General features: G+C 43.4%; 2 protein-coding genes across 3 annotated transcripts in view; one reads left to right on the plus strand and one right to left on the minus strand.

Annotated features, from left to right (window-relative positions):
• Nucleotides 1–24,791, plus strand: part of GPC1 (glypican 1) — a 738,496-nt gene that overhangs the window by 703,683 nt on the left and 10,022 nt on the right. The window contains exons 5-6 of the mRNA XM_032764746.2: nt 5,104–5,269; nt 13,995–14,125. Coding sequence (XP_032620637.1) covers nt 5,104–5,269; nt 13,995–14,125 — 297 coding nt within the window. The remainder of the gene's footprint in view (nt 1–5,103; nt 5,270–13,994; nt 14,126–24,791) is intronic.
• Nucleotides 1–24,791, minus strand: part of ANKMY1 (ankyrin repeat and MYND domain containing 1) — a 250,288-nt gene that overhangs the window by 146,964 nt on the left and 78,533 nt on the right. The window lies entirely within an intron of this gene.

Below are 24,791 nucleotides of genomic sequence, written 5' to 3' on the forward strand. Positions count from 1 at the left end.
TGCCTCGTATGATGTGGCATTAAAGTGTCCCTCTGGTGGAAAAAGTCACTTTGCAAGAATGACAAATTGGCCATGCACAAATATTCTCTGTCTGACATCCAAGTCATGTTTGCTCAGTTATGCGGTAAAGGCACAGTTTTTTTCCTACTCTCAGGAGCTTAGCTCGAAACTCCAGGCAGTGTTCTTTGTGCCTAGTACATCATCTGAGACGGCCATCCAAAGGCAGATGTGAACAATAAGCAAGCACTTGCTTTTTTAGGATGCTTCTGCATCATGTGTGACGGTTAGCCTGGCTAGCCAAGCTATGACCCTCTGACAGCTGTTGAGTGCCTATACGAGGCCGATTGCGGGACAGTGGATCACAGCACAGGAAATAACAATAGTTGCTCCTTTGTTGGCCAATCTTGGCAGCAAGGACATGGAGTGACTAGCACGGAGCATTAACTGTCCTCACACACAGATGGTCTTATCAAGTCTGTGTAGAGGCAGAGCATCCTGGAGACTCTGGAGTTGCTGCCCCTGTTGGGGCTGTCCTAGGACAAAGGGGTATGTCTGTCTATACTGGCTTCATGAGCATTAAATTCACTTTGAAAAGAAAAATATCCATGAGTAAGTTAAGTAATCAGAGAGACAAGGTGGTTGAGGTAATATCTTCTGTTGTAGAACTTCTGTTAGTGAAAGGGACAAACCTTCCAACTCCACAGAGCTCTTCTGCCAGTCTGGAAAAATAGCAAAGTTCTCCTCAGTACTTTCTTGTAAGCATTCATGATCATGCAAGTTGAATTCTTACACTGGATTTTCACAGTACAGCTCTGGTGAAGACTCATTAGAAGAAAAAGTAGCACTCCCTTCCAGAGTGAATTTCCAGTATTTCAAGTTGAATGGTCTGCTTCTGGCTGGTGTTAGCTATTTATAGCATGCATTTATATTTCATCTGCTCTTAACTGTTGTCCCTGCATTTAACATTTGGTTCATTTTATTCAAGTCCTGTGGTTTAGAAGAAAATCTTACATTTTAAACGATATTTTCATTATACCTTGTTGTCATCTTAGGTTAATAAGTGGTGGATGGAGTTTTTGGTTTGTTTCTCAAACTTTTCCTCATCTGTTACTTGAGTAGGGTAAAAGCTCCACCTGCTGGTGTTACACTTTTTAAACCAATTTAATCCCAGGGATTAAATGTGCATTTTAGTACCTTGTAGCAGGGATTTGAAGAATGGGTGCACTAATTTTACCCCTCTGGTTCTGTTTGTGTGTGTTTGCAGTGGTAACAAAAGAAGCAGCTCTTTTAAAAGAGAGAGCAAAGCTTTTAAACTTTTGCAGTTTTCTTCAAGGTTGAGGTCTTAGTAGGGTTGCCAACTTTCTGCTCTCACAAAACCGAACACCCTTGCCCTGTCCATTGCCCCGCCCCTCTTCCAATGCCCCACCCATGCCCCACCCCTTCTCTGAGGCCCCGCCCCTGCTTACTCCATCCCCACTCCCTCTGTCGCTCGCTCTCTGCACCCTCACCCATTCGCTCATTTTCACTGGGCTAGGTGCATGAGGGGATAAGGGCTCCAGCTGGGGGTGTGGGTTCTAGGGTGGGGTCAGAAATGAGGAGTCCAGAGTGCAGGAGTGGGGTCCAGGCTGAGTCAATGAGTTGGGATGCGACAGGGCGTGAAGGCTCTGGAGTGGAGCCAGGGATGAGGGGTTTGGGGTGCAGAAGGGGGCTCCGTAGTGGGGCTGAGGGGTTCAGAGTGCAGGAGAGGGCTCTGGTCTGGGCAGAGGGTTGGGGTGCAGGCGGAGTGAGAGCTCTGGCTAGAGGTGCAGACTCGGGGCTGGGGATGAGGCGTTTGGGACCACCTAGTCACCCTAGGTTTTAGTATTTCTGTGGCAGGTTAGTGTGTACTTTATCTGGCAGAGTTAAAGCATTAGGGCCCAGATCTACGAGGGGACTTAGGTTAAGGCATCACTCCAATCACAGGTGTCCTGTAGTTGGCAAAACTCATTTGGTGCCTAAATGTTCACTGTAAAAACTTCCCAAGGCACCTAAGTTTCTGTCTCTAGTCATGTGCACTGCTGCCTCAGAAGCCGTCCGGACCCCCAGCTGAACCCTGGAATGATCCTGAAATCAGGAGAAGACATTGTCTGTGTTTCCTGCAGGGCCCAATCTGGTAGGCATGCTCCGACCACATGCAGAAAATGACTGGGGGAGGGTGGACGAGGGGAGGAGAAAGGAAGCTACCTTTATCGTCTTCAGCCCAGTTCTTAGGGAACTCAGCCAGGATGTGAGAGAACCCACTTCAGTTCTCACCTCTGTCTCATGGGAGGGGATTTGAACTGGCTTCCCCTACGTCTCAGATGAGTGCCCTAAGCAGTGAACTAGGGGATAGCCTGATGTTGTCCCTCTGTTGAAGCCATTCCACTTGGTATAAATAACTAAAATATACATTGGGCCAGCAAGAGTGAGAATATCACCAGGCAGAGGGGGGAACTGAACCTGCCTCTGGGGTGAGCTCCCTGACCACTGGGCTAGAGGTTATAAGGGAGGCTGCCTCCTCTCTCCAGTTGTTTTGTGTGTTGTTTTGTGTGGTACGTGCTACTGCTGTTCTGCCAAGAAACCACTTAGGCACCTGACTTCAGTCGAAGTCTCCTAGCTGTGGATCCCAAGCAAGATAGGTGCCTCCCTCCAGACTGGACGAGGCGCCTATCTCCATGGGAGTGGCCAGGCATAGGACTCACACCTCTTGTCATCATCTCCTGTTGGCTAGTTTAGGCAGCTCCCTGCCTAGTGAGCTGGCTTTTGTGGATCCCATTCTCAGGCAGCTATCTGTTCCCATGCATAGTATAGGGAGCCGAAGGGCCTCACCCAGGGTTTGTGGATTCCACAGGGACTATGTCAATACAGGGATAACAAACCGACAGCTGGCCTGAGTCAGCTAACTTGGGCTCGCAGGGCTCAGGCCTCAGGGCTGAAAAATCACGTTATAGATGTTGGGGTTTGGGTTGGAGCCCAAGCTCCGGGATCCTGCAAGGGGTAGATGGTATTTTATCCCTATGTACATGTAGCCAAAATGTCCGGGGACCTAGAAGTTAGGTGCAGTGACTAAGTCCTTAGTAGATTTGGCCTCAGGTCTTTCTATGGATATTTGTTGTGTACAGAGAGAGAATTTTTCTACATTATCCCATCAGTTTTCTGAGTTTTAGAAACTTCATTAAATTGAAACCTCCTACTTCTAACTTTTAACATGGGGAACAGTTCTGGATGTCTGTACGGTATCTGAACCTCAGGAAGACTTCTCATGCGGTCCTTTAATTCATTCCTCCAAAATAAAAACCCAGCAGAGTGGAGATATCCTTTTCAAGGCGTACTGAAACTAAAGGGCTACAGAAAAGAGTGTTTGAGGAAGACAAACCTTAGGGATTTTATCTCTGGACTCTAACAGTGGGCTCAGCATGTTTCCACTCATCTAAAGCTGCTTTGGTATTGCTTATTCTTGGACCACAGCAAGCTTAAAAGGAAAGTGAATCTTGCAACTTGGATCTCTTTCAAGACAGAGCATTTCCCCATCCATCACACCTGTTTGTTCTTGCTATTGCATAATTTCTTATGAGTGCTAAGCTACTGGCATTTGATTGATTGGTTGAAAAAGGAACATTAAGCCATTTCTTTTAAATCACCTAACAAGGAAATTGCAAATGGATATTGGCCAAAAAAATTGGTATGCTCGTTAATATTATGGACTGGCCAGGTTTGCCAGGGTCCCATTTGAGCTAATGGTTGCAGCTCAGCACTGTAGTAGTGGGTTGGAGGGGAGTTGTTCATCAGGGAGCTTTCAGGAGCATCTTGATATGGTTCTGCACCAAATTATAGATAGGGGGTTTCCCTTCCTCTAATGCTGATCAGCCCCTTCTCCCATGTCCGGATGCTGGTTAGCCATCCCTTCCAGAAATGGTTTATCCCTGAGGCTCACAAAAATATGTTAAACATACAATTTCTTTAAACCTTTGGAGTACCCCAAATTGCAGGTATTTTCCAAATGGTTCAGGCTGACCCTTTGGATCACCCTCACAAGCTCTTCACCCCACCTTCCTTTCCTATGGCACCCAGCAGAATGCCTGTAATGTTCGGGCTCCCCCATGGGATCAGCCTCGCACAAGAGGCAGTACACATTTCAGGAGAAAACTATCAGTGCAGTCAATATAAATTCATGGAGGAAGCTTGTGGCTAGCCACATCTGCCAGGTGGTTGAAACAAAACACGTACCTAACAAAATAACCTACTGATGCTTATAAAAAACTCTTCCGGTGCAGGAGTTACCATATGACAGTGTCAGTGAATTACAGGTCACAGTCATGACACAGGGACAGTGAAAACAGAAAGGATAGAGGTTAGTAAAACTGGCTATCACTGGTTGTGAAAGGGCCCACCCTGCAGATACTCAAGGAAGGAATAGGAATGTAATATCGCTGCTAAAGTGCTGTAACATATATTGTGAACTTCTCTAAACGAGTCATAATACAGTCATCATAATTTGATTATTTAATGTACTCTCTGGTATATTGTTGTATTCCATCTCATTAGCTAATATTTTCATCTCTATATAAATTCACTTCTTTTGCTACTTTGGTTTTATCATCATCTGTATCTGCATTATGGTAGTGCATAGAAGCCCCAGTCGAGTTTAGGGCTTCGTTGTGTTAGGTACTGCATAAATATACAGTGGGTAGGTTTGTGCTGTAATCACAGGGTGCGATTAAGACATACACAGTGAGAGATAGTCTAAAGACTGTCTAAAAAGAGACTGGAAGAGCTTACAGTCTAAATAGACAAGGGAGATGAAGGGTGGGAGGGGAAACAAAGGTACTGAATGACAAAGTGATTTGCCCGAGGACACACAGCAGGTCAGTGGCACAACCCAAAACAGAATTCTGCCTCAATCCAGAGTCCTGTTTACTGCATCACAAAACATTTTAAATGATTTAGTTGCATGGGGCATGAATTTGGCTCTGTATATTTTAATCTGTCTGACTAGGGCTTTAAAATAATGCACTGTATAATTTCCTGTTTAATGAGTCTTTCACTTGTTTCCATAATTAATAGTTGCCCTTCCACCTCTTTTAGGTGTCTCTTAGCCATGAGTGCACTCGTGCCATAATGAAGCTGGTGTACTGTCCATATTGCCGGGGCATGTCTAGTGTGAAGCCGTGCAACAACTACTGCCACAACGTCATGAAGGGCTGCCTGGCCAATCAAGCAGACCTGGACACGGAATGGAGGAACTTGATTGGTAAGAAGAGCTAGTTATGTGCCAATAAAACTGCTGAGTTTCTGTCATATTCCTCCCGCGCACTCCAAAGTTCATATTCAGTCTTTGTGAGACAGGGATTAGAGAATGACTTAAGTGCCATTAGAACAGTTAAAAAGGCATAAGACCCTTTTATGCTAAAATTCCTCTGCCCCAGAGCTGGACTGTAAAAGGACTGGAAAGACATTTTACTGTGTTTGAGTAATGGGCTCAGTCAGATCACTACACAGAATGTGCTACACTGGCTAATCCTGTCGCTTTAGATTGCTTCTTCTGCACTGGGCTGGCAAGAGCCCTACACCCTTTTCAATTAAACCAATTAAAACAACTCAATTAATTCATGTGCCCTTTCCACCTCTTGAGGCTTAGGGCCAGATTCTACCACCCTTATTCTAGCTGAGTGGTACTGTCCTCCAGGAGTACCAAGGGTAAACTAAATTAAATTGGAAAGCGCTTTTAGATCCTCCTGTGGAAGGTGCTGTAGAAATGAAAAGTAATACAATTGTTTCCATGGGCTACAGAGGAGTCAGAATTGAGGACTTTCAGTCCTGACAATGCTTCTTCAAAACAAAAAGGGTGGGGTGGAGTTTGGAGCAATAAGACTCATATGTAAAGGAAAATAAAGCTCATTTGCTTTATATTTAAACACAAATGCCATGTGGAGGGGACGGGGTCAAGTTCAGCAGCCAAGCCAAAAATATCAACACTAGGAGAAGACTAGAATGAAATCAGTCAGGGAACGTAGCCTGAGCAATTATTACACTTATCAGATTACGTATTGGGGTGCAATATGCACTTGTCACAGATAACAGGTTCTTTTTGCTAGGTGGCTATTTAAAGTTAATTGACAAGACGTAATTGCACACACAGACTTTATTTAGTACAGACAACTATAATTGGAATCATGGGAAAGGATCAATATGTACAACTATATGACTAAGATAAGTGTGGTTAACTGGGTTTCCTATGTTGTTTATACTTACAATCTTGCATTGTGTATATTTACAACTTATGGAGACCACTGGAAACAAAGACAGAAGGGTAAGTTAGTGTAACTCATCAGAAAGGAGGTTCTGGTTCCATTTACACTGCCTCGGGGACTGGATGAACCCACAGAAATGGGAACTGGGTGTGGTATTTTATACCCTTCCTTATGGTGGTAGTACAGATATATACCATATTTGCTCCTTTATCCTGATTATAATAAGGTCATTAATAGCCCCTATCCATATGAGGCCTTTAGGATGTCCAAGCATTAATATTCATGATGTACGTCACTTATTTCTTAATAATTTTGATATGTAAATGAGATTTAACTGTTTAATACTCCATAGCAACATAATTTCCAAAGCGCTCTAAAGCTCCCTTCTTGTGGAATCCTGTAGCGTACTGTACCTGTTTGTGGGGTTATTCTTTTGTCTCCTAGAAGGAGAGTGCAAAATATCTGACCTGTGGTTATTTCCTGAGGCCTACACTCTTCAGCTAAATCCCAGCCTTTAGCATAAGTACTCCCTCAAGGCCTCATGCTCATACAAAAGGTCTGTAATCATAACAAACCTAATATTTTGGTTATTTGTTCTCCTCCTTGCTGTTACAGCTCTCATAACTTGCATTAAAAAGGCTTACCAAAGGAATTATATGGTAGCCAAAACTATAAACCCTTCACGATCAGGTGATGGGTCAGCAGTCAACAGGAAGATCCTGCATTTTTCACTTTGCAATGAAGTGGACTGTCTGTCTGTCTAAGGGTACGATTCACAGATTTTAAGGCCAGAAAGAACCATTATGATCAAGACTGACTGCCTGCATAATGCAGGCTAAAGAACCTCACCCAGTGATTCCTGCCTGTAGCCCATACCTGCTGCTGAGCCAGAGCATCTCTTTTGGAAAGCTATGAAATGTATATGATTAAGCTGGATTTTCAGAAAGCCTATGATAAAAAGCTACTGCTTTCAATGTGAACCACAAGGATTCAGGGATGTGCCAGAGTGCGCAGGGTGAGGGGGAGAGGAGGGCACAGAATCTGTGTTTTGCTTGTTCTGGAAGTAATGGAACTCTGTGGGAAGTCAGAGGACCCCTTGCTGTTCCTAATTGACTTTCACAAATAAGCCCAAGGACAGCATCTGCAGATAAACTAACTGATTACATATAAGTGGGGCTGAGCGGTGAATAAGCACGATGCAAGCAGCTTAGTACATCCAGGAGATTTTTATTTTCAGCGTAACTGGTTTAACACCAGGGAAATGAAACGTAATGGAGATAAATATAAGGTAATAGGTAATATGACTATAATAATGAACACTCTCAAATTGGGATTCAGGCTTTTTTTTGTTTGTTTTTGTTTTTTGGTTTTTGGTTTTTTTGCCTTAACAGACCATTAGCTGACAGTTATTTTTAAAAAATACATTTTCATTTCAGATGTTTTCGTTCTGCTACCCGCCAGCTGTAATTCTCCAATATAGCTATAAATAGAATGATTTTGTGTCCTTGGTTGTGTCACCTCCACCATAGGTTACGGCACTGCACTCATCATGGGGCTTAGCTACAGCTGAAAGTTAGTCACAAACATCTCCTTGTTCAGAAGGCCACAGCCTGATTAGCTAATGATGATCCTTGTAGGGCAGGCATTAGCTCCATGCTCTCTAGTCAATGCTGGCTGCCCGGCTATTTGCTGGGGAGGGAGTCCAAGCCACGGTTTTATTTTTGACCAGGAAGCCCTACCTGGTTTGGGTCCTGGCTACCTGAGAGTTTGCCCTCTCCTTCTGTGGCCCCATGGTAACTGAACACAGCGGAAGCACTCAAATGAGAAGCCCCTTGGTTGAAAAGGGAAGGAGCTGGCAACAGGACTGAAGGGGTCTTGGGCTCATGGAAGTCATTTCTCTAGAGCCCTTGTTTGTTGCCTTCTGGGCGTAGGGACCTACTTTTGAAAAAACTGGCCCTGTGTGCGTCCAGCCACACAACTCCTCTTGCTCTCAGGGCACTTTCTGCTAACTGCCTTATAACTCGGCTTCTCTAAAGGGCAAGATTTGCACTCCTGGGCCACGTGCTGCCGGTACGTCATGCTGAAAACCCGTAGCACTCAAGATTTTTTAACCCTCTGAGGGGCTCGTATGCCAGCCCAAGGGTCAAAAATCCACCTAGTACAGCAACCTTCTGAGGCCCCTGACTTTTTCAGCCAGTTTCTTTTGAGAACAGGAAGCAAGAGCTCTCCTAACTTCTAAGACTACAGAGAGGATAAATTTAAAAATCCCTTTCGTTTTCTTCAGCTCCATGTAGTAGGGCCATTCATTTCAGTGAAGGGTGAGGCAATGGGTATCGGTGCCCAGACGGTGTCACCAGAGGGACCTCAGTGTGGGATATCCCCACGGAGAACGGAGGTGCATCCATGCCAGAGCACACTGCGTAGTCTGACAGAGCCTCCAGTCATCTACTCTAGTCATTAGCCTTCTGTACCCTTCTGTGCAGAGGTCCATTGTCCCCCTTGGTGGAGGGAGTTGTCCACACACAGCTCATTGCTGGATTGGGACCTGTCTGAGCTAGCAGATTTAGAGGAAAATAAAATAAGTTCAAGAAGGAAAAGTATCATGGTAGCCCATCATTATGGCACATGAGTAAGTAAGATATTTCATATGCATTTCAACACCGTCCATTTAACTAGATTTTTGACTTTTCTTCCTTCCTTTTATGCACTCACAGAACTATATTTTCTTGTTGTACTGTTCAGCAGCTGTCTTGTTCTTACAGTTCAGCTTTCTACTCAATATTACTGCCTGTTATTGTTAAAACACACATTCATGCCATATCTCCTTGGTTCAGTGGAATGTTGCAAAGTAAAAGTTGAATCACTGCTCAGATGAACCTAGGCTGTTGGTACACATGATGCATCAGCCAACTTTTATCCATATTAGTTTATGCTAATTAGCTTTCATTTCTAATAACCCAGATGGCAGGTTACCACAACTAATCGGAAGTGAATCCAGTAGAATGGTTAGTGAGTCTGGTTAAAAGGAGTGGGGGAGAGGAGATAACATCTGCTCCCTGCATTTAAACCTTGAGTTTGTGAATTAGCCTTTCTGACAAGGACAAGCCAATTGTTACCTGTCATTGCTCTCTATCTCGCCCCAACAGAATGACTAGCCACCATTTCTGAAAGGTCAATCTGCAAGTCAAATTGATTGATTAGGTGGCATTTCTGTATGCTTTTTGCACTTGTTCCAGGTTCTTCTTGCCCAAGAGACATTCCTTTTGACAGTAGCTGACCATTAGGAGTAAAGCAGATTGGTACTCAAAGTATACTTGCACTCTTAATGTTAAAGGTCATAATTCAAGCAAGTCACATAGCCCTGATGTTTAACAAAGGGTGGAAATTCACTGCCACTCCGCAACCTTCATTCTTACCCTATTGTTTGTAGTTGAAGGTGAAATTGTAATGACAAACATGTAGCTACTGTATTACGTGGCCAGAGTAGGGCAGGTCAAGTTAAGGAAGATGATTTACAGTGAATGATTGGATTTTATCAATAACTTCGGGGATTTCTTTTCATCTGTCAATATGTGTTCCCAGAATTGTGCGTCCACAAGCTAAAATTGTTCAGAAAAGTTTTCTTGAAAAATCTTTTACCACTCCTAAACAGGAGCAGGAGTTAAACATCAGATCCTTGGTATGTAGTCGGGGCAGAAAATACCAAAAAGCCATTACACCATTGTGCGGCATGTTTCATTTTCTACATCAAAGCAGCTGTTGGCTTTTACTATACAAAAACATTTTAATGGAGAAACTACAGTAATTTTTTCAGTTCTTGATTAAGGTTAAAAAACAACTAAAACAGTTATTTTAATTTGATGATAAACAAGAAATGCTCCCAAGCTAACCCTCCCTGGCTTTGCAACTGCCATATCCCAGACTGTAGACATGGGCATGTAGCAATTTGTGATCCTTGCTCCTGAGTCATTGGGTACTGTTACAGCAGTCTCTGTTATTTTTGTTACCCTCTGCTCTGCTTGTTTGTCTCATCAGCCTGTATCATGTCCTTTAGCCTGTAAGCACGTTGGGGCAAAGGCTGTGTTTTCTGTATGTTTGTGCAGTACCTAGCACAATGGGAGCCCAGCCTGGCTGGCCTCTAGGAGCTACCACTTACAATATAGAGAATATTGTCAGCCGAGTTGTGTGTGTTGTTAAACCAATTGCATTGAGCTTTAGATCAAGCCCTTTATTATGGACATTTCCCCCATAAGAACATAACATAAGAACCACTATACTGTCTAGGACCAAAGGTCCATCTAGCCCAGTATCCTGTCTTCCGACAGCGGCCAATGCCAGGTGTCCCAGAGGGAAAGAACAGAACAGGCAATTGCCAAGTGATCTATCCCCTGTCACCCATTCCCAGCTTCTGACAAAGAGAGGCTAAAGACACCATATGTTGTGTGTGTGTGAAAGAGCCTCATCCCAAGCCCTTTGAAGTCAATGGAAGTTGTTCCATTGATTTCAGTGAGTTTTGGATCAGGCCCAGATTGGTTTCTATAAAAAGCGTTAATTGTTCCTTCTTTGAGCCCTGTACAGTTGGACTATTGGTGCTAGTATGATGGAGCCTGGCATTGCAGGTTAAAGGCACAGAAAGTAGTACCAGTAGAAATAAATGTAAGTTCTGTAAAACAATAACACTATGAAGCATGTGACAGGTACAGAACGCATGAGGGTGCAGAGTGAAGAATGCTGGTAAGCTTTTGTACCACACCACACCATCCCCTGAAAGCAGTCTGGGTACCAACTGATGGTGTCACAAACATCTGTCCCAGATCTGGACTTAGAGTTCAGCATCTGAGTGTTTACTGTGAACCTTCCCCAAGCTTATACCCAGCTTGGATCTATTCTTGCTGCCACCAACTAGGACTATTGGGGTTCCTAGTTACCCCCGAGTCACCCCAACCTTTCCCTGGGGGACCCCCAAGACCCAGAACCCTGGGTCTCCCTCTTTCCTCTCCCAGCTTCCCCCCCTTCCCTGGGTTAGCCGGTGCGAGACTAGACTTCACTCCTTGAAGGTAAGACCAAGAGAGTTATTTACCTCCCCCGAGGCTAGGCATTCAAAGCTAATCACAGCTAACACACCAGGAGATTCCCACATCCCTGTTCGTAGCAGAACTAGAGAAAAACCTAAACACAAAGAGAACAGAGTTGATCTTCCTCTCTTCCCCGGAGCTGTTTCTGCCGCTGGGAACAATAGGAAAATAACCCACAAGCCTGGGCTTTTCCTTCCCACCCCATTTCCTGTCACAGATGTAACAGAGCTCTGGGCAACAAAAATTCCTTCCCCTTTGCCTCACTAGAAAGAAACTTCCACAAGTTTAAGAAGAGAAACTTTATATAAAAGAAGAAATACGGAACAATTAATCTGCGCAATTGAGCAACTCAATACAGGCTCTTGCTTATAAGAAAATATGAATAAACAGTCTGATTTAAAAGAATCAGCAATTAAACCAGTCAGCAAATCAACCACATGTAAATACCAACACAAGCATATAACTAGCCTATTTTGCCTTGTTGCTTTTGTACTCACACTTGTAGAAAAATATTAGAAAGAAATAGGAGTTAGCAGAAAAGATGTTTCCTCCATAGCTGGGAAAAACAAAAGACTTAGAGTACACAATTCCCGCCCCTGACTTTTAAAAAATCCAGTTCTCTGATTGGTCCTCTGGTCAGGTGTTTGGTTCCCTTTGTTCACCTTTTACAGGCAAAAGAAAATTAACCCTTACCTTACCTATCTACTTATGACAGATGGGTAGAGTAGAAGAACTAGAAAAGAACTTGCTCAGTCCCATTGAAGTGAATGGTAGCTTTCTTGGGTTAAGGACCTCAGGATTTGACCCTCTATATATTGGGAAGAAAAAACAGCTTAGAGCAGACAGATCATTTTTCTGTATGGGCAGAGAGCAGAGCTTCTAAGCATTTTGTTAACATCATCCATTTCCCTCCACAATCTGATTTTATCCAATTCAGTGGTCTAGGTTATTTGTTAAGCAAAAGTGCATTGAAATCAATACAGGTCCCAGTGCCCAATAGGTGGTTATGAGATATTTTTATGTCAAACTATGTGGTTAAAAATAAAAGCAATGCTGATTGACATTATTGTTAATGCTTCACTGCGCAAGATTCATTAGAAACCTCAGAATTCTTCACTTACACCACTAGCTCTTCCTGTGTACTGGATGTGAGTGTTCTGGTGTGTGACTCAGGGTGGGAACAAATGTATTGTTTTGGAGCCCTCAATAGGGGAAATAGCAGAGTGGAGGAATTGCAGTTCAAGTTTTAGATGCAGTGGCAGAACTAGCGGTGCAGGGGGCTTGCTTTGGAAAGCAGTGGATATAGTAGAACAGGGCCGAGATGCATTGGCAGAGCAAGCCCGGGGTGGAATAAGGGGGAGAGTGCATGGCTCATACAAACCTAAGCTTTTGTCAAGCCATCCAGTGCTGATAGTTCACTCACTTTTGTGCTGCTATGCTCCAGTCACAGATCTATACAACGAAATAAACATGGAAGCCAATGCAGTGTTTATAGAGCAGGGGCTGCATTTCTAGGAATCTGAATGACATCTCTTAGTAAAGACAAAGACATCAAGAGGAGATTTTGCACTGCAATTCTCAGAAGAAGAATCTGAACTTGATGGCAGTTTTCAGTAGTTATGAACCTGCAGGTGGCAGTGTACAAACTGTCCCATTTTTAATCCATTCCTTTAACCTCTACAGTCTTGTTTGTTTCTGGTCTCTCTGGACATTCAGGATATCCACTTGTATGCACACTATGTTCTTTTGTAGTTCTCTAGTACCATGCATGTATATAAAATTCCCTTCTGCATTAGCTTGTGTTGCCAGTAAAATCCAGCGAGGCATAAATCCAGTAAATAACCTCTGGAACATGGATGAATGGTGCTCTGGTCCATTGTCATTTCAGCTCCAGAGCTTGTGAAGTGCTGAAATCAATAGCAGCTTAGAGCACTAAGCACCTTTTACCCACCTTTCACCCACCTCTCCTCCCCTCTTACCAGTTTAGTTGCATGTGTTGTGCTTTCTTGCTCCACATGTGAAGTAGACATTTTCCCTTGCTGGTCATGCTTTATTCTCCTAGAGCACTCAAATCTAAAATGGTGCTTGGGAAATATTCACTGGGAGGAATTTTTGTTTTCTCCATCCCGGGCATGGGAGCCACACACATGTGTCTATTATTCATAAAACCCATCTGTGGGCACTGTGTATAAACACCACCATCTCCAAAGTTCTATTCATTGCAGCACTTGGTTGAAAGTCAAATGCAAGCCAGTAAGGGAGGGTTAGGTCAAGATGCTTGCTTTATATTTCTGCACAGATTCCTCTCTGTAGAACACCCAGTGCTCTCTGGTCATTTTGTAAGGTAGTGGCAGTCTGCAAAGAGATGCTGTAATAGCTGTTTCTTCCCTATAGTGTTCATCTGGAACTAGGGGTGCCCTTAGTGATGCATTTGGGCCTTATTTTGAATGCTGCCAAATTCAGAGTGTGAAACTGCTGAAAATGTACACACAGTACAAGTACTTGGAAGATGTTCTTCAACACTTTCATCTACTGAGGGGCAAATGCTTGATTCCTCCCAATATAAATGTATGTACATTTTAAGTTATACTATAATTTGATTTGTATAGTATGTACTTAAAGGGTGTCTCCAACTCTCTTATTTTACTAGATTCTATGCTGCTCGTGGCTGACCGGTTTGATGGACCATCCAATGTAGACACTGTAATTGGTACCATTCACACCCGGATTGCTGAAGCCATTTCTAACATGCAGGAAAACAGAGAGTCTGTCACAGCCAAGGTAAGGAGCTGAGATCTGTGCCTAAAGTTGATATTAAATCAATTGAAAATGCTCTGGCTACAGCCTTGTGCATTTTCTTCAAATACCATTCAACTGCCTTAACATACAGTAGGCAGAGAGATTAAATGCCGGCTTCTTTTAATTATAAGAAACCATTCACTCCATGCAGGCAAACCTTGTCTCATGCTTCTGATTCAAACTCCTCCCTATCTCCACCTCCAGCCAACCAATTTGATACGTACAAACCAAATACAGTCTGGTGCTGAATTCTGAATCCATGGGGAAAGTGTGGTGATGGCATTGTATCATGGTGCCTCAACTGCTGTATCCACTGACCTGAGCTATGGACTGCAAGTTTGTGGGGTGCCTTACACTTGACCCAGAAGACAATCGCTCTCGACAGCCATAGGGAACACTAAGAAATGGAAACATTTGGCTTACTAGGTTGTGTTTATGAGGTAGGGTTGTTACACGGCAATCATCCTGTGAAGCAGGTTCTGCTGGTGCTCAGAGTCTCACACGAGCCGTATTTCCAAGTGCTGTTTTATTGATCTCCACTTTCAGCATATTTAACCCACTAATCACAAGCACATGCCGCAGCTGCATGTATAAGAAGCCTTGGCAAAGCAAACAACCTTCCTGGATTCCTGCTTTTCACACAAACGTACCACCAAGCCTCCCAACCTGTCCTTGTTATTCAGGGCTGAGATTGCCCCCTAGAAAGCGTGTTTATTATATGGGGAAGTAAGGGGACTAGCCAGAAATGTGAAGGGTAACAAGAAGGATTTTTACAGATATGTTAGCAACAAGAAGGTGGTCAGGGAAAGTGTGGGACCCTTACTGAATGGGGGAGGCACCCTATTGACACATGATGTGGAAAAAGCTGAAGTACTCAATGCTTTTGTTGCCTTGGTCTTCACAGACAAGGTCAGCTCCCGAACTGCAGCACTGGGCAACACAGTATAGGGAGGAGGTGAGCAGCCCTCAGTGGTGAAAGAACAGGTTAAGGACTGTTTAGAAAAGCTGGACATTCACAAGTCCATGGGTCCAGATCTAATGCATCCAAGGATGCTGAGGGAGTTGGCTGATGTGATTGCAGAGCCATTGGCCATTGTCTTTGAAAATTTGCAGTGATCGGGGGAGGTCCTGGACAATTGGAAAAAGGCAAACATAGTGGCCATATTTAAAAAAGGGAAGGAGGAGAACCCGGGAACTACAGACTAGTCAGCCTCCCCTCAGTTCCCAGCAAAATCATGGAGCAGGTCCTCAAGGAATCCAGCCATTTTGAAAGCACTTGGAGGAGAAGAAGGCGATCAGGAACAGTCAACATGGATTCACCAAGGGCAAGCCATGCCTGACCAACCTGATTGCCTTCGTGTGTGAGGTAAGTGGCTTCTATGGATATGGAAAGTGGTGGATATGAAGTCTTGACTTTTGCAAAGCTTTTGATAGGTCTCCCACAGTATTCTTGCCAGCAAGTTAAAGAAGTATGGTTTGGATGAATGGACATAAAAGTGAACAGAAAGCTGGCTAGGTTGTCGGGCTCAGTGGTAGTGATCAACAGCTCAGTGTCTAGCTGGCACCCGGATATCAAGCGAAGTGCCCAGGGGTCGGTCCTGGGCCGGTTGTTCAACATCTTTATTAATGATTGGATGATCGGATGAATTTCGCCCTTAGCAAGTTCGCAGATGACACTAACTGGGGGGAGAGTAGATAGGGTCCAAGTGACCTTACAAATTGCGAAGAATGGGCCAAAAGAATCTGATGAGGTTCAACAAGGACAAGCGCAGATCCGCACTTAGGAAGAAGAATCCATGCCCTGCTACAGGCTGGACTGACTGGCTAAGTAGCAGTTCTACAAAAAGGACCTGAGTATTACAGTGGATGAGAAGCTGGATATAGTCACCAGCGTGCCCTGTGTTACCAAGAAGCCAACGGCATATTGGACTGTATTAGTAGCATTGCCAGCAGATCGAGGCAGTGATTATTCCTCTCTATTTGGCACTGGTGAGGCCACACTTGGAGTACTGTGTCCGTTTTGGGTCCCCCACTACAGAAGGATGTGGACAAATTGGAAAAGTCCAGCAGAAGGGCAACAAAAATGATTAGGGGTTTGGGGCACATGACTTACAAGGAGAGGTGGAGGAACTGGGTTTATTAGTCTGCAGAAGAGAAGAGTGAGGAAGATTGATAGCAGCCTTCAACTACCTGAAGGGGGGTCCAAAGAGGATGTGCTAGGCTGTCTCAGTGGTGGCAGATGACAGAACAAGGAGCAATGGTCTCAAGTTGCAGTGGGGAGATCTAGTTGGATATTAGGAAACACTATTTCACTAGGAGGGCGGTGAAGGACTGGAATGGTTACCTAGGGAGGTGGAATCTCTGTCCTTAGAGTTTTTTAAGGCTTAGCTTGACAAAGCCCTGGCTGGGATGATTTAGTTGGTGTTGGTCCTGCTTTGAGCAGGGGATTGGACTAGATGACCTCCTGAGATCTCTTCCCACCCTAATGTTCTATGATTCTATAAAGCGGGCTCTGCTGGTGCTCAGAGTCTCACAAGAGCCATATTTCCAAGTACTGTTTTGTTGATCTCCACTTTCAGCACATTTAATCCATTAATCACAAGCACATGCCGCGGCGGCATATGTAAGAAGCCTTGGCAAAGCGAACAACCTTCCTGGGTTCCTACTTTGCACACATACATACCACCAAACCTTCCAACCTGTCATTGTTATTCAGGGCTGAGATTGCCCCCTAGAAAGCTTGTTTATTATATGGGGAAGTAGAACATCATCTGAACTTCAACAAGCACTGATGGTTTGTAGAGGGTGGATACTCTATTCCATTCCATACTTGACTGGAGCAGCAAAGTGCATTTGACAAGCTTTCTGAATTGGATCTTGTAGCAAAGTGCACTTGACTGTATTAGCACATGGAGCCAAGTATCAGAGATTGGGAGCTGACAAATCACTGAGATGATGAGTATGACAAATAGGAAGGGATCAAGGATAGAAAGAGCAAGGGAAATGAGGTTTAAGAGCCACACTGCTTCCTTTTCCACTTCAGTCTGTGAGCACAGTTTGAAATCACTGGAAAAAATTGGATCACATCTGGTTCATTTCTACACACGGTGTTTTTCTAAAGTGGTTACTTGTGAAATATCAGCCAAGGCTCTTGCGCTACTGCCAGTCACGATGACTTTGAACTATCAGCAGTTGATCATCCATATCAAAGGCTTTATTTAAACTTTGAAAGTAAGCAGCTGATATATTTATTTTCTTACCCAGAGAAAGAAGGAAATATACAAAAGATATGCCCATGGGTTAGCTGTCTTTCCAGACGAAGGGTTGAAATTTACACATGATGCAGACATATATGGTCCATTGTATTTCTCTGGTATGTAGAGGTGGCACACTGCGGTGCTCAGCTGGTCCAAGATAACTTCGGTTTAGACACGAACAAAGGCTATTAACATAGTGCAGAGCTAAAGGACTAAATCAAGGGGGAATTTTACCACTGACTTAAATGGGAGCAGAGTTAAGTCAGCACTGAATGCTTTTCAAAATCACAACCTGAAGTCTCTCATTCAGGGGAAGAGCCAGAGGTCGCTTTTGGACCCAGCAAAGCCTACAGCCATGGTTCTGACTGATTTGGGGGAACAAGAAATGGAAAAGAGACTCTCGGCTTCCATTTGAAATAAATGTATTTTAGCACTTCTCCTTGAAAATGTGAACTGATCGGTAGGAATTGGGATGAAGGGACTTCAGAGTCTCTCACATGTGTAAAGTGGGTCAGTTAATTTTGGAATGTATCCAAAGAGTAATCTTGGCAGATGTTCCCCATTCATCAGGCTGGATCTGTGCATAATGGTGCGATCGTGGTGGCCAGCAGTTGGTTACAGTCATGTTAGGGATATGGCTAAATAAGTTTTTCACAGGGCTACCCACAACTGGTAAGGGTGGTTACCTGAGAAGGAGGTGGTGCACCTAGCTACCACTGGTACTATCTGGGTAAATCTCTCTTTCATTGGTTGTGGGAAAGGAGACCTTTTGATATCTGGTCCACAGAACAAGGTCCTTTGATAGGCGTGATGTATGTTAATAACTTCTCAAGTTAAGTTTGTTTCAGTGATTAGATTGTGGGAGGGAAAAGGTCCTGCTCATTCTCCCCTAATGTGATCTGATCCACCCACGCCAGGAATAAAACTACTCAGAACATAAGCAACATTGCAAGCAGTGAAATCCCACAACACAACTACTCCCAAATGCTAGCCTGATGTGCAGCCAAGAGGCATGTGTGTTGCTGGCCTAACCAGGAAAGCGTGCATATATCCATAGTTACAGAATTTCCCAGAAGCAACATCTGACTCATCACTTTGTGGTTTCATTCCAGTTTAAGTCATGTTCGGCAAACAGTGTCATTGTTTTTTTATCAATGCTCATCTTTTGAAACAGAACCCAGCACCACCACAATGAGCACCATTCCTTTTTCCCCTCTCCCTTCAGGGAAACTTCTTGGCTGGATATTGAATTGTTTCCCATCTGTACCCTCACTCCTGACAGTTAAGTCTGGATTTCAGACAGTAAAACTATAAAAGGCTGCAAATTGCTGTTTGCATAAAGGGAGTCTGTTGATTCATCTGTTAGTCTAAATTAAAATGATGGAGGGATTACTCCGGTAAATCGTCTTGTTCAGTAAGAAAATGGACCCTGCAATGTAGCAAATAGCATTGGAAATACACTAGGCTAGAGATTTCTTTTTATTTAAGGAATGAGTGGTACTTCTTCATCTCATATCCGCCAAAATGGCTAATTTTTAAACTTCCATGTGTATTACAGAGGTCTGGGTACATCCAAATATTTAGGTTCTTCACTACCATAATAGGAGCCTGCTAGAGTTAGTATCTGAAAAACGCACATTGAGGTTTGAAATTCTATACCAACTCTAGAAGGTTTCAACCGAGGTTGACCCAATTTTCTTGGCCACATCTGATCTGCCATTCTCTCTGGTGTCCAGGTAGTAGTGGTATGGAGGTTAGTTCTGTTGCTCTTTGCTTGTGGGAACTGTGATTTCACATCCCTGGTGTCACATTGTATGAAAGACAGATTTATAAATTATTTCAGATTATTTGTCTTTAAGCATCCTCAGATGCTTCGATCGTTTTGGGGGGAAATGTAATTCTAGCGTGTGGAAAGTTAGCACAAGCTTCTATTTTCAGGTAATTTTTCCAGAGAAGTTGGACATTTTATAAGGCAGGGGAGGGGAGATCCCTTTCTCAGGTACTGAGCAGTGTGGTTTTGTCTGTCTATGATCAAGTCAAAGTTTTAGACCAGACTCATCTTTACAGTAAGCGTGTTCCTAAAATAGCCTCCTGCCCATCATAGCAATTGGCTCAAATTTCCTTGCCAGTTACAACAATTCACCCTTTGCCTGTAAAGGTTTGCACAGATGTAACTCAGAGCAGAATTTGACACATTAGCTGGATGTATCAATGCGTGCTGGAGAGAATTCACTCTGGCACCATTTCTCTAATGTTCTCAACAAGCTACTGAGGCTGATGTTAACAGCAGAATAATTTGTGTTCCTGAACCCCAGCTGCCTTTCCCATGATTCTGAAGTGCTGTAACTAACAGATTCTGACAGAAAATGAATCTGAAGCTGGCTGGCAAATAGATAAGTCAATGATAGACCAAGCAGAGAGATGGATAGAAATACCAGTGCAGCACAAAACACAATGCCAATATAGCACAGAAATAGAGTACTCAATTATAATAAGGAAGAGAATAGAGGAATGAATGGATCTAGAAATGTCGTGAAGTGTTTTTCATTATTCTTGTGTTTTTATATCCCTGAAAGAATTGTTTTGTAATAACCACAGTAATAGGACTATAAACGGTAAACTACAGCAATGAAGCTGGATTAGTTTTATTTCTATAAAACAAAATTTTAAATACTTTATGTACATTTTTTAAAGTTCTTGCACCAGAAGAAGTAGACAGATAAAATATTTGGATTGCCACAGAATTGCCATTACAATGCATTATTCAATGTATGTGTTCTACCTGCACCTGTTTAAGAGGACAATATATCTAGGAAAGAAAGATTCTAGACTCAGGACAGGAGGAGTGGATGCTTCCCAGCAATGCTAATAGGACTCACTCTTGCTGCCTTCTAAGTAATTTGTTAAAATCAGGTCTTAGCAGAGAGTTCACAGGATCATAGAAATGTAGGGCTGGAAGAGACCACAGGAGATCAAGTACAGCCCCCTGTGCAAAAGCAGAACCGATTACACCTAAACCGTCCCTTACAAGCGTTTGTCCAGCCTGTTCTTAAAAACCTCAGATGATGAGGATTCCACAACCTCCCTTGGAAACCTATTCCAAAACTTACCTATAGTTGGAGAGTTTTTCCTATTAGCTAACCTAAATGTCCTTGCAACAGTTTAAGCTCATTACAATTTCTCAGCATACAAAGAGCATTCAGCTGCTGGAGTGAAATGAGTTGGCAACACGTGCTAACATTGGAGTGCTTGATCTCTCTGCATTAAGCAATTGTGTGCTAATGTACTATTATTTTAGGATCTGTTGATAGCTTCTGCCTGCAAATTCATACTTGGTTACATAGGCATCTAGCCTGAAATTAAAGACACTGTGATGGGGCAAGGCCAGATGGCTACAGTAAAGTACTGAGAAACAGGTATGCTAGCCCCAGGCTAAACAAATCCCTAGTACCCTGGTAACCAAATGGCAGTTGCTCCAGGTTAATCAAGGCACCTGGAGCCCAATAAACCTTTCTAGAAGCGTAGAGATAGCGACTTAATTAGAACACCTGCAGCCAATGAAGGCGGGCTAATCAGGGCACTTGGGTTTAAAAGGAGCTCACTCCAGTCAGCAGGGAGGAGCCAGAGGAGAAGAGCGTGTGAAGGAGCTGGAGCACGAAGGCAAGGAGGTGACAGTGACAGTGACAGTGTGTACTGCTGGAGGATGAGGAGGACAAGCGTTATCAGACACCAGGAGGAAGTGTCCTGTGGTGAGGATAAAGAGGTGTTTGGAGGAGGCCATGGGGAGTAGCCCAGGAGTTGTAGCTGTCATGCAGCTGTACAGGAGCACTATAGACAGCTGCGATCCACAGGGCTTGGGCACTGGAACCCGGATAGAGCGGGCCGGTTCCCCCAACCTCCAACTCCTGATCAGACACAGGAGGAGCTGACTCAGACTGTGGTTTCCACAAGAAGGGAAGATCACTGAGGTGAACAATCCGCCAATAAGCGCAGGACCCACACAAAGTGGAGGAGAATTTGTCACAACACCAAAGAGCAAGCGTCCTGTTCTGAAAACTTCCATGTTTCTTGAACCAAAATTACAAGAAACTCCCTCCTCCCACAGACCTTCTGTCAAAAAACAAGTGAATTCTTCTATTCAATTCACCTGTCTCATTTATCAACTTACAATTTTGCAGGTCCAAATTAAGGCACCTGGTTCCTCATTACGCTGCTCAAATCTCCAGAGATCTGTTCTGTTGGTCTGAAGGAGCCTGAATTTGCTGACCTTCCAAGCACATTACAGAAACCATTGATTTGATTGGGTGTTTGAGGAAGGATGAGAGTATGCTTTTGGAAAGGATTGGCTACCACAGAGCCCATTTGTATTGATTTATTTATTTGATTGCTTTTATTAATAATCAAAAAACCCCTACAAAAAGCCCTGAGCATCCTATTAGTAACAAGGCATGCCATAACAATGAGATCCAGCCAGTAGCATTAAATACTGATACACAACTAAATGAACTCAGCCAGCCAGTGACACTAAGGGCTGGTCTGCACTATGGGGGGAAATCGATCTAAGATACGCAACTTCAGCTACATGAATAACGTAGCTGAAGTCGAAGTATCTTAGATCGAATTACCTACCGTCCTCACGGTATATATCTCTAGATGAGACGCGATATATCGATCCCCAAGAAATCGATTGCTACCCGCCAATACGGCGGGTAGTGAAGACGTAGCCTAAATAATCTAAATGGAAGCAGACAACCAATCCACAGAAAGGGAGAATTTTGGGGGTTTTATCACAGAAAACTAGGATCCCTGGTGATGATGCAGAGAGAAATGAAAATGCCAAAAGAGGCAGATCTCCTGTTTCAAAGACAGGAATGCAGAGAGGCATTAGGCTGTCAGTCTAATAATGCTGTAAAAGTTTCTTCTGACCCCGTTCAATGCAAAATATTCTTAATGCTTAGTAAATATTTTTAAAGCTTCATTAGCAATGGTCTTTGTCAACACTGACTGACTAATCTTCACAACATGCTTGAGTCAAATAACTTAAGTATTATCACTCCTAAGTTTACAGATAGGGAAACTGAGGCAGAGAGGATAAATGAGTGAGCCATGGCTGCAGTGGAAGTTAATGGCAAAGCTGAAAATAGAATTGAGGAGATTTTCTTTTAAGGTTCTGGATTAAAGATGATTTTAAATTCTGGCAGGAACACTTCTAGTACCTCAGTAATATTATTGTAAGGGTGGCTCCAGGTCACTCTGTACATATGTAAATGTATCTTAGACCCTTTCTTAATCCATTTAGGACATGGAGTGTTCAGGTAATAATGCAAACATAACTAATCAAAGGTCCCCTCCTCTGGGTGAAGGAAACAGTATCCAGATATTTAGAGACTTCGTTTTCTTGCTTTTCAGCCTGTCGAGTCCTGTTTTTCTTGTTAAACTGCACTTGCTAGTGTTATTCTTCCTCGCAGTGAAAATAACTTTGGGCTGGGCCATTTTTACAGCTGGATGATATTTTTAGGATAATTATCTTTTTATACTTCAAGCTACTGGGCTTTCTGGTTTGCAGCACTCTCTCACCCAGAGTGTGTGACAACCCACCCTCTGTCAACTCAAATCCTTCCTTAAAACTCACTTCTTATGCAAAAAGCATCAACGTACTGCTGTCACCTGCTCATAAAGGTTCTGATCCAATGAAGACCATTGAAGTTGTTGGAAAGACCCCAGCTGCAGTATCTTAAAGCAGTGGTTCTCAAACTTTTGTACTGGTGACCCCTTTCACATATCAAGCCTCTGAGTGCAACCCCCCTAATAAATTAAAAACACTTTTTTATATATTTAACACCATTATAAATGTTGGAGGCAAAGTGGGGTTTGGGGTAGAGGCTAAGAGCTCATGAGCCTGCAGGGAATAACCTTGCAACCCCCTGTGGGGTCCCAATCCCCAGTTTGAGAACCTCTGTCTTAAAGCCTGTCTGCTGGCCCCTTTAGCGCACTGTGTGTCTGATTTTCACCACCTCTCTTTCTGGATTGTAATTGCCTTGGCATGAGGATCATGGTTTCCTTTGTGTCCTCTCAAGTGCTGAGTACCGCTTAGTCACATAGTCGTCGCTTAACCAACATGAGCTGTATGGAGTCAGCAGCACCTCAGTCACTCTGCGTAATTACTTACAGGAGAATAAAGAGGGATGGGAGTTTGGATGAAGTAAGAACCAAACCTGAACACCTAGTGAGCGTAGAATGTATTGTCTTGAAGTATTTCTTTCTTGGGCTGACCCGGAGGCCGTAGTCGGATGCTGGAAATCTCACGGATTCACTGCGTTTAAGGCCAGAAAGGACCATTAGCTCACCTTGTCTGACCTCCTGTATGTCACAGGATAGAGAATTCCACCTACTTACCCCTGTATTGAGCCCAGTAACTTGTGTTGGACTAAGGCATCCAATCTGGGTCTGAAGACATCAAGAGATGAAGACTTCAGTGCTTCCTCTGGAAGTTTGATCCAATGGTTAATCGCCCTCACTGTGAAAAATGTATGCCTCTTTTCTAATTCAAATTTGTCTGGCTTTAACATCCAGCTATAGCTGGTTCTTCTCCCTTCCTCCGCAGGGTTAGAGACCTTTAGTAGCTTTAAATATAGCTGGTATTTTCTCTCCGTGAAGGCACTGTCATCAAGTCACCTCTTGAGCTTCTTTCTGATTAGCTAAACAGATTGGGTCCCCACTGTCTGCTTTTGCTGTCCCCTTTCCAAGTTTGTACAGCATCCTCTTAAAATGCAAATACAGATCCACTATCAGTCTCTACAGTTTCCTTATACAGAGGCAAAATCACACCACCCCCGCTTCTACTCACTGCTCCTTTCTACAGCCAACTTTAGCCCTTTTGTGCCACAGCATCGCACTAGGAGTTCATGGTCAGTTGTTTGCCCATGATGACCCCTAGATCCTTTTCAGAATCACAGCCTTCTGGAATGCAGTCCTCCATTCTGAAGCTATGGCCTCTATCCTTGGTTCTTAAAGGTAGGACCTTGCATTTGGTGGTATTCAAATACATCCACAAATTTTATCAGCAGTGACTTTATCTTTACTTCCAGATCATTGATAAAAATGTTGAATAGTGTCGGGCTTTAAACCGATCTCTGTGGAACCTCACCAGAAACACCCCCACGTGATGTTGATTCCCCATTGATAATTACTTTTTGAGATCTATCAATTAGCCAGTTTCTAATCCATTTAATGTGTGCTTTATTGATGTTGCATAGTGTGAATGTTTCAGTCTGAATGTCGTACAGTATTAAGTTCGAGCAAATTACAGAAGTCCATTAATCTAAACAAGAAATGAAATCAGGTTTATTCGATGACCTGTTTTCCTTTAAAAAAGCATCCTGATAGGCATT

The sequence above is a fragment of the Chelonoidis abingdonii genome, chromosome 8 (genome assembly GCF_003597395.2).
Source record: "Chelonoidis abingdonii isolate Lonesome George chromosome 8, CheloAbing_2.0, whole genome shotgun sequence".
Classification (NCBI taxonomy): Eukaryota; Metazoa; Chordata; order Testudines; family Testudinidae; genus Chelonoidis; species Chelonoidis abingdonii.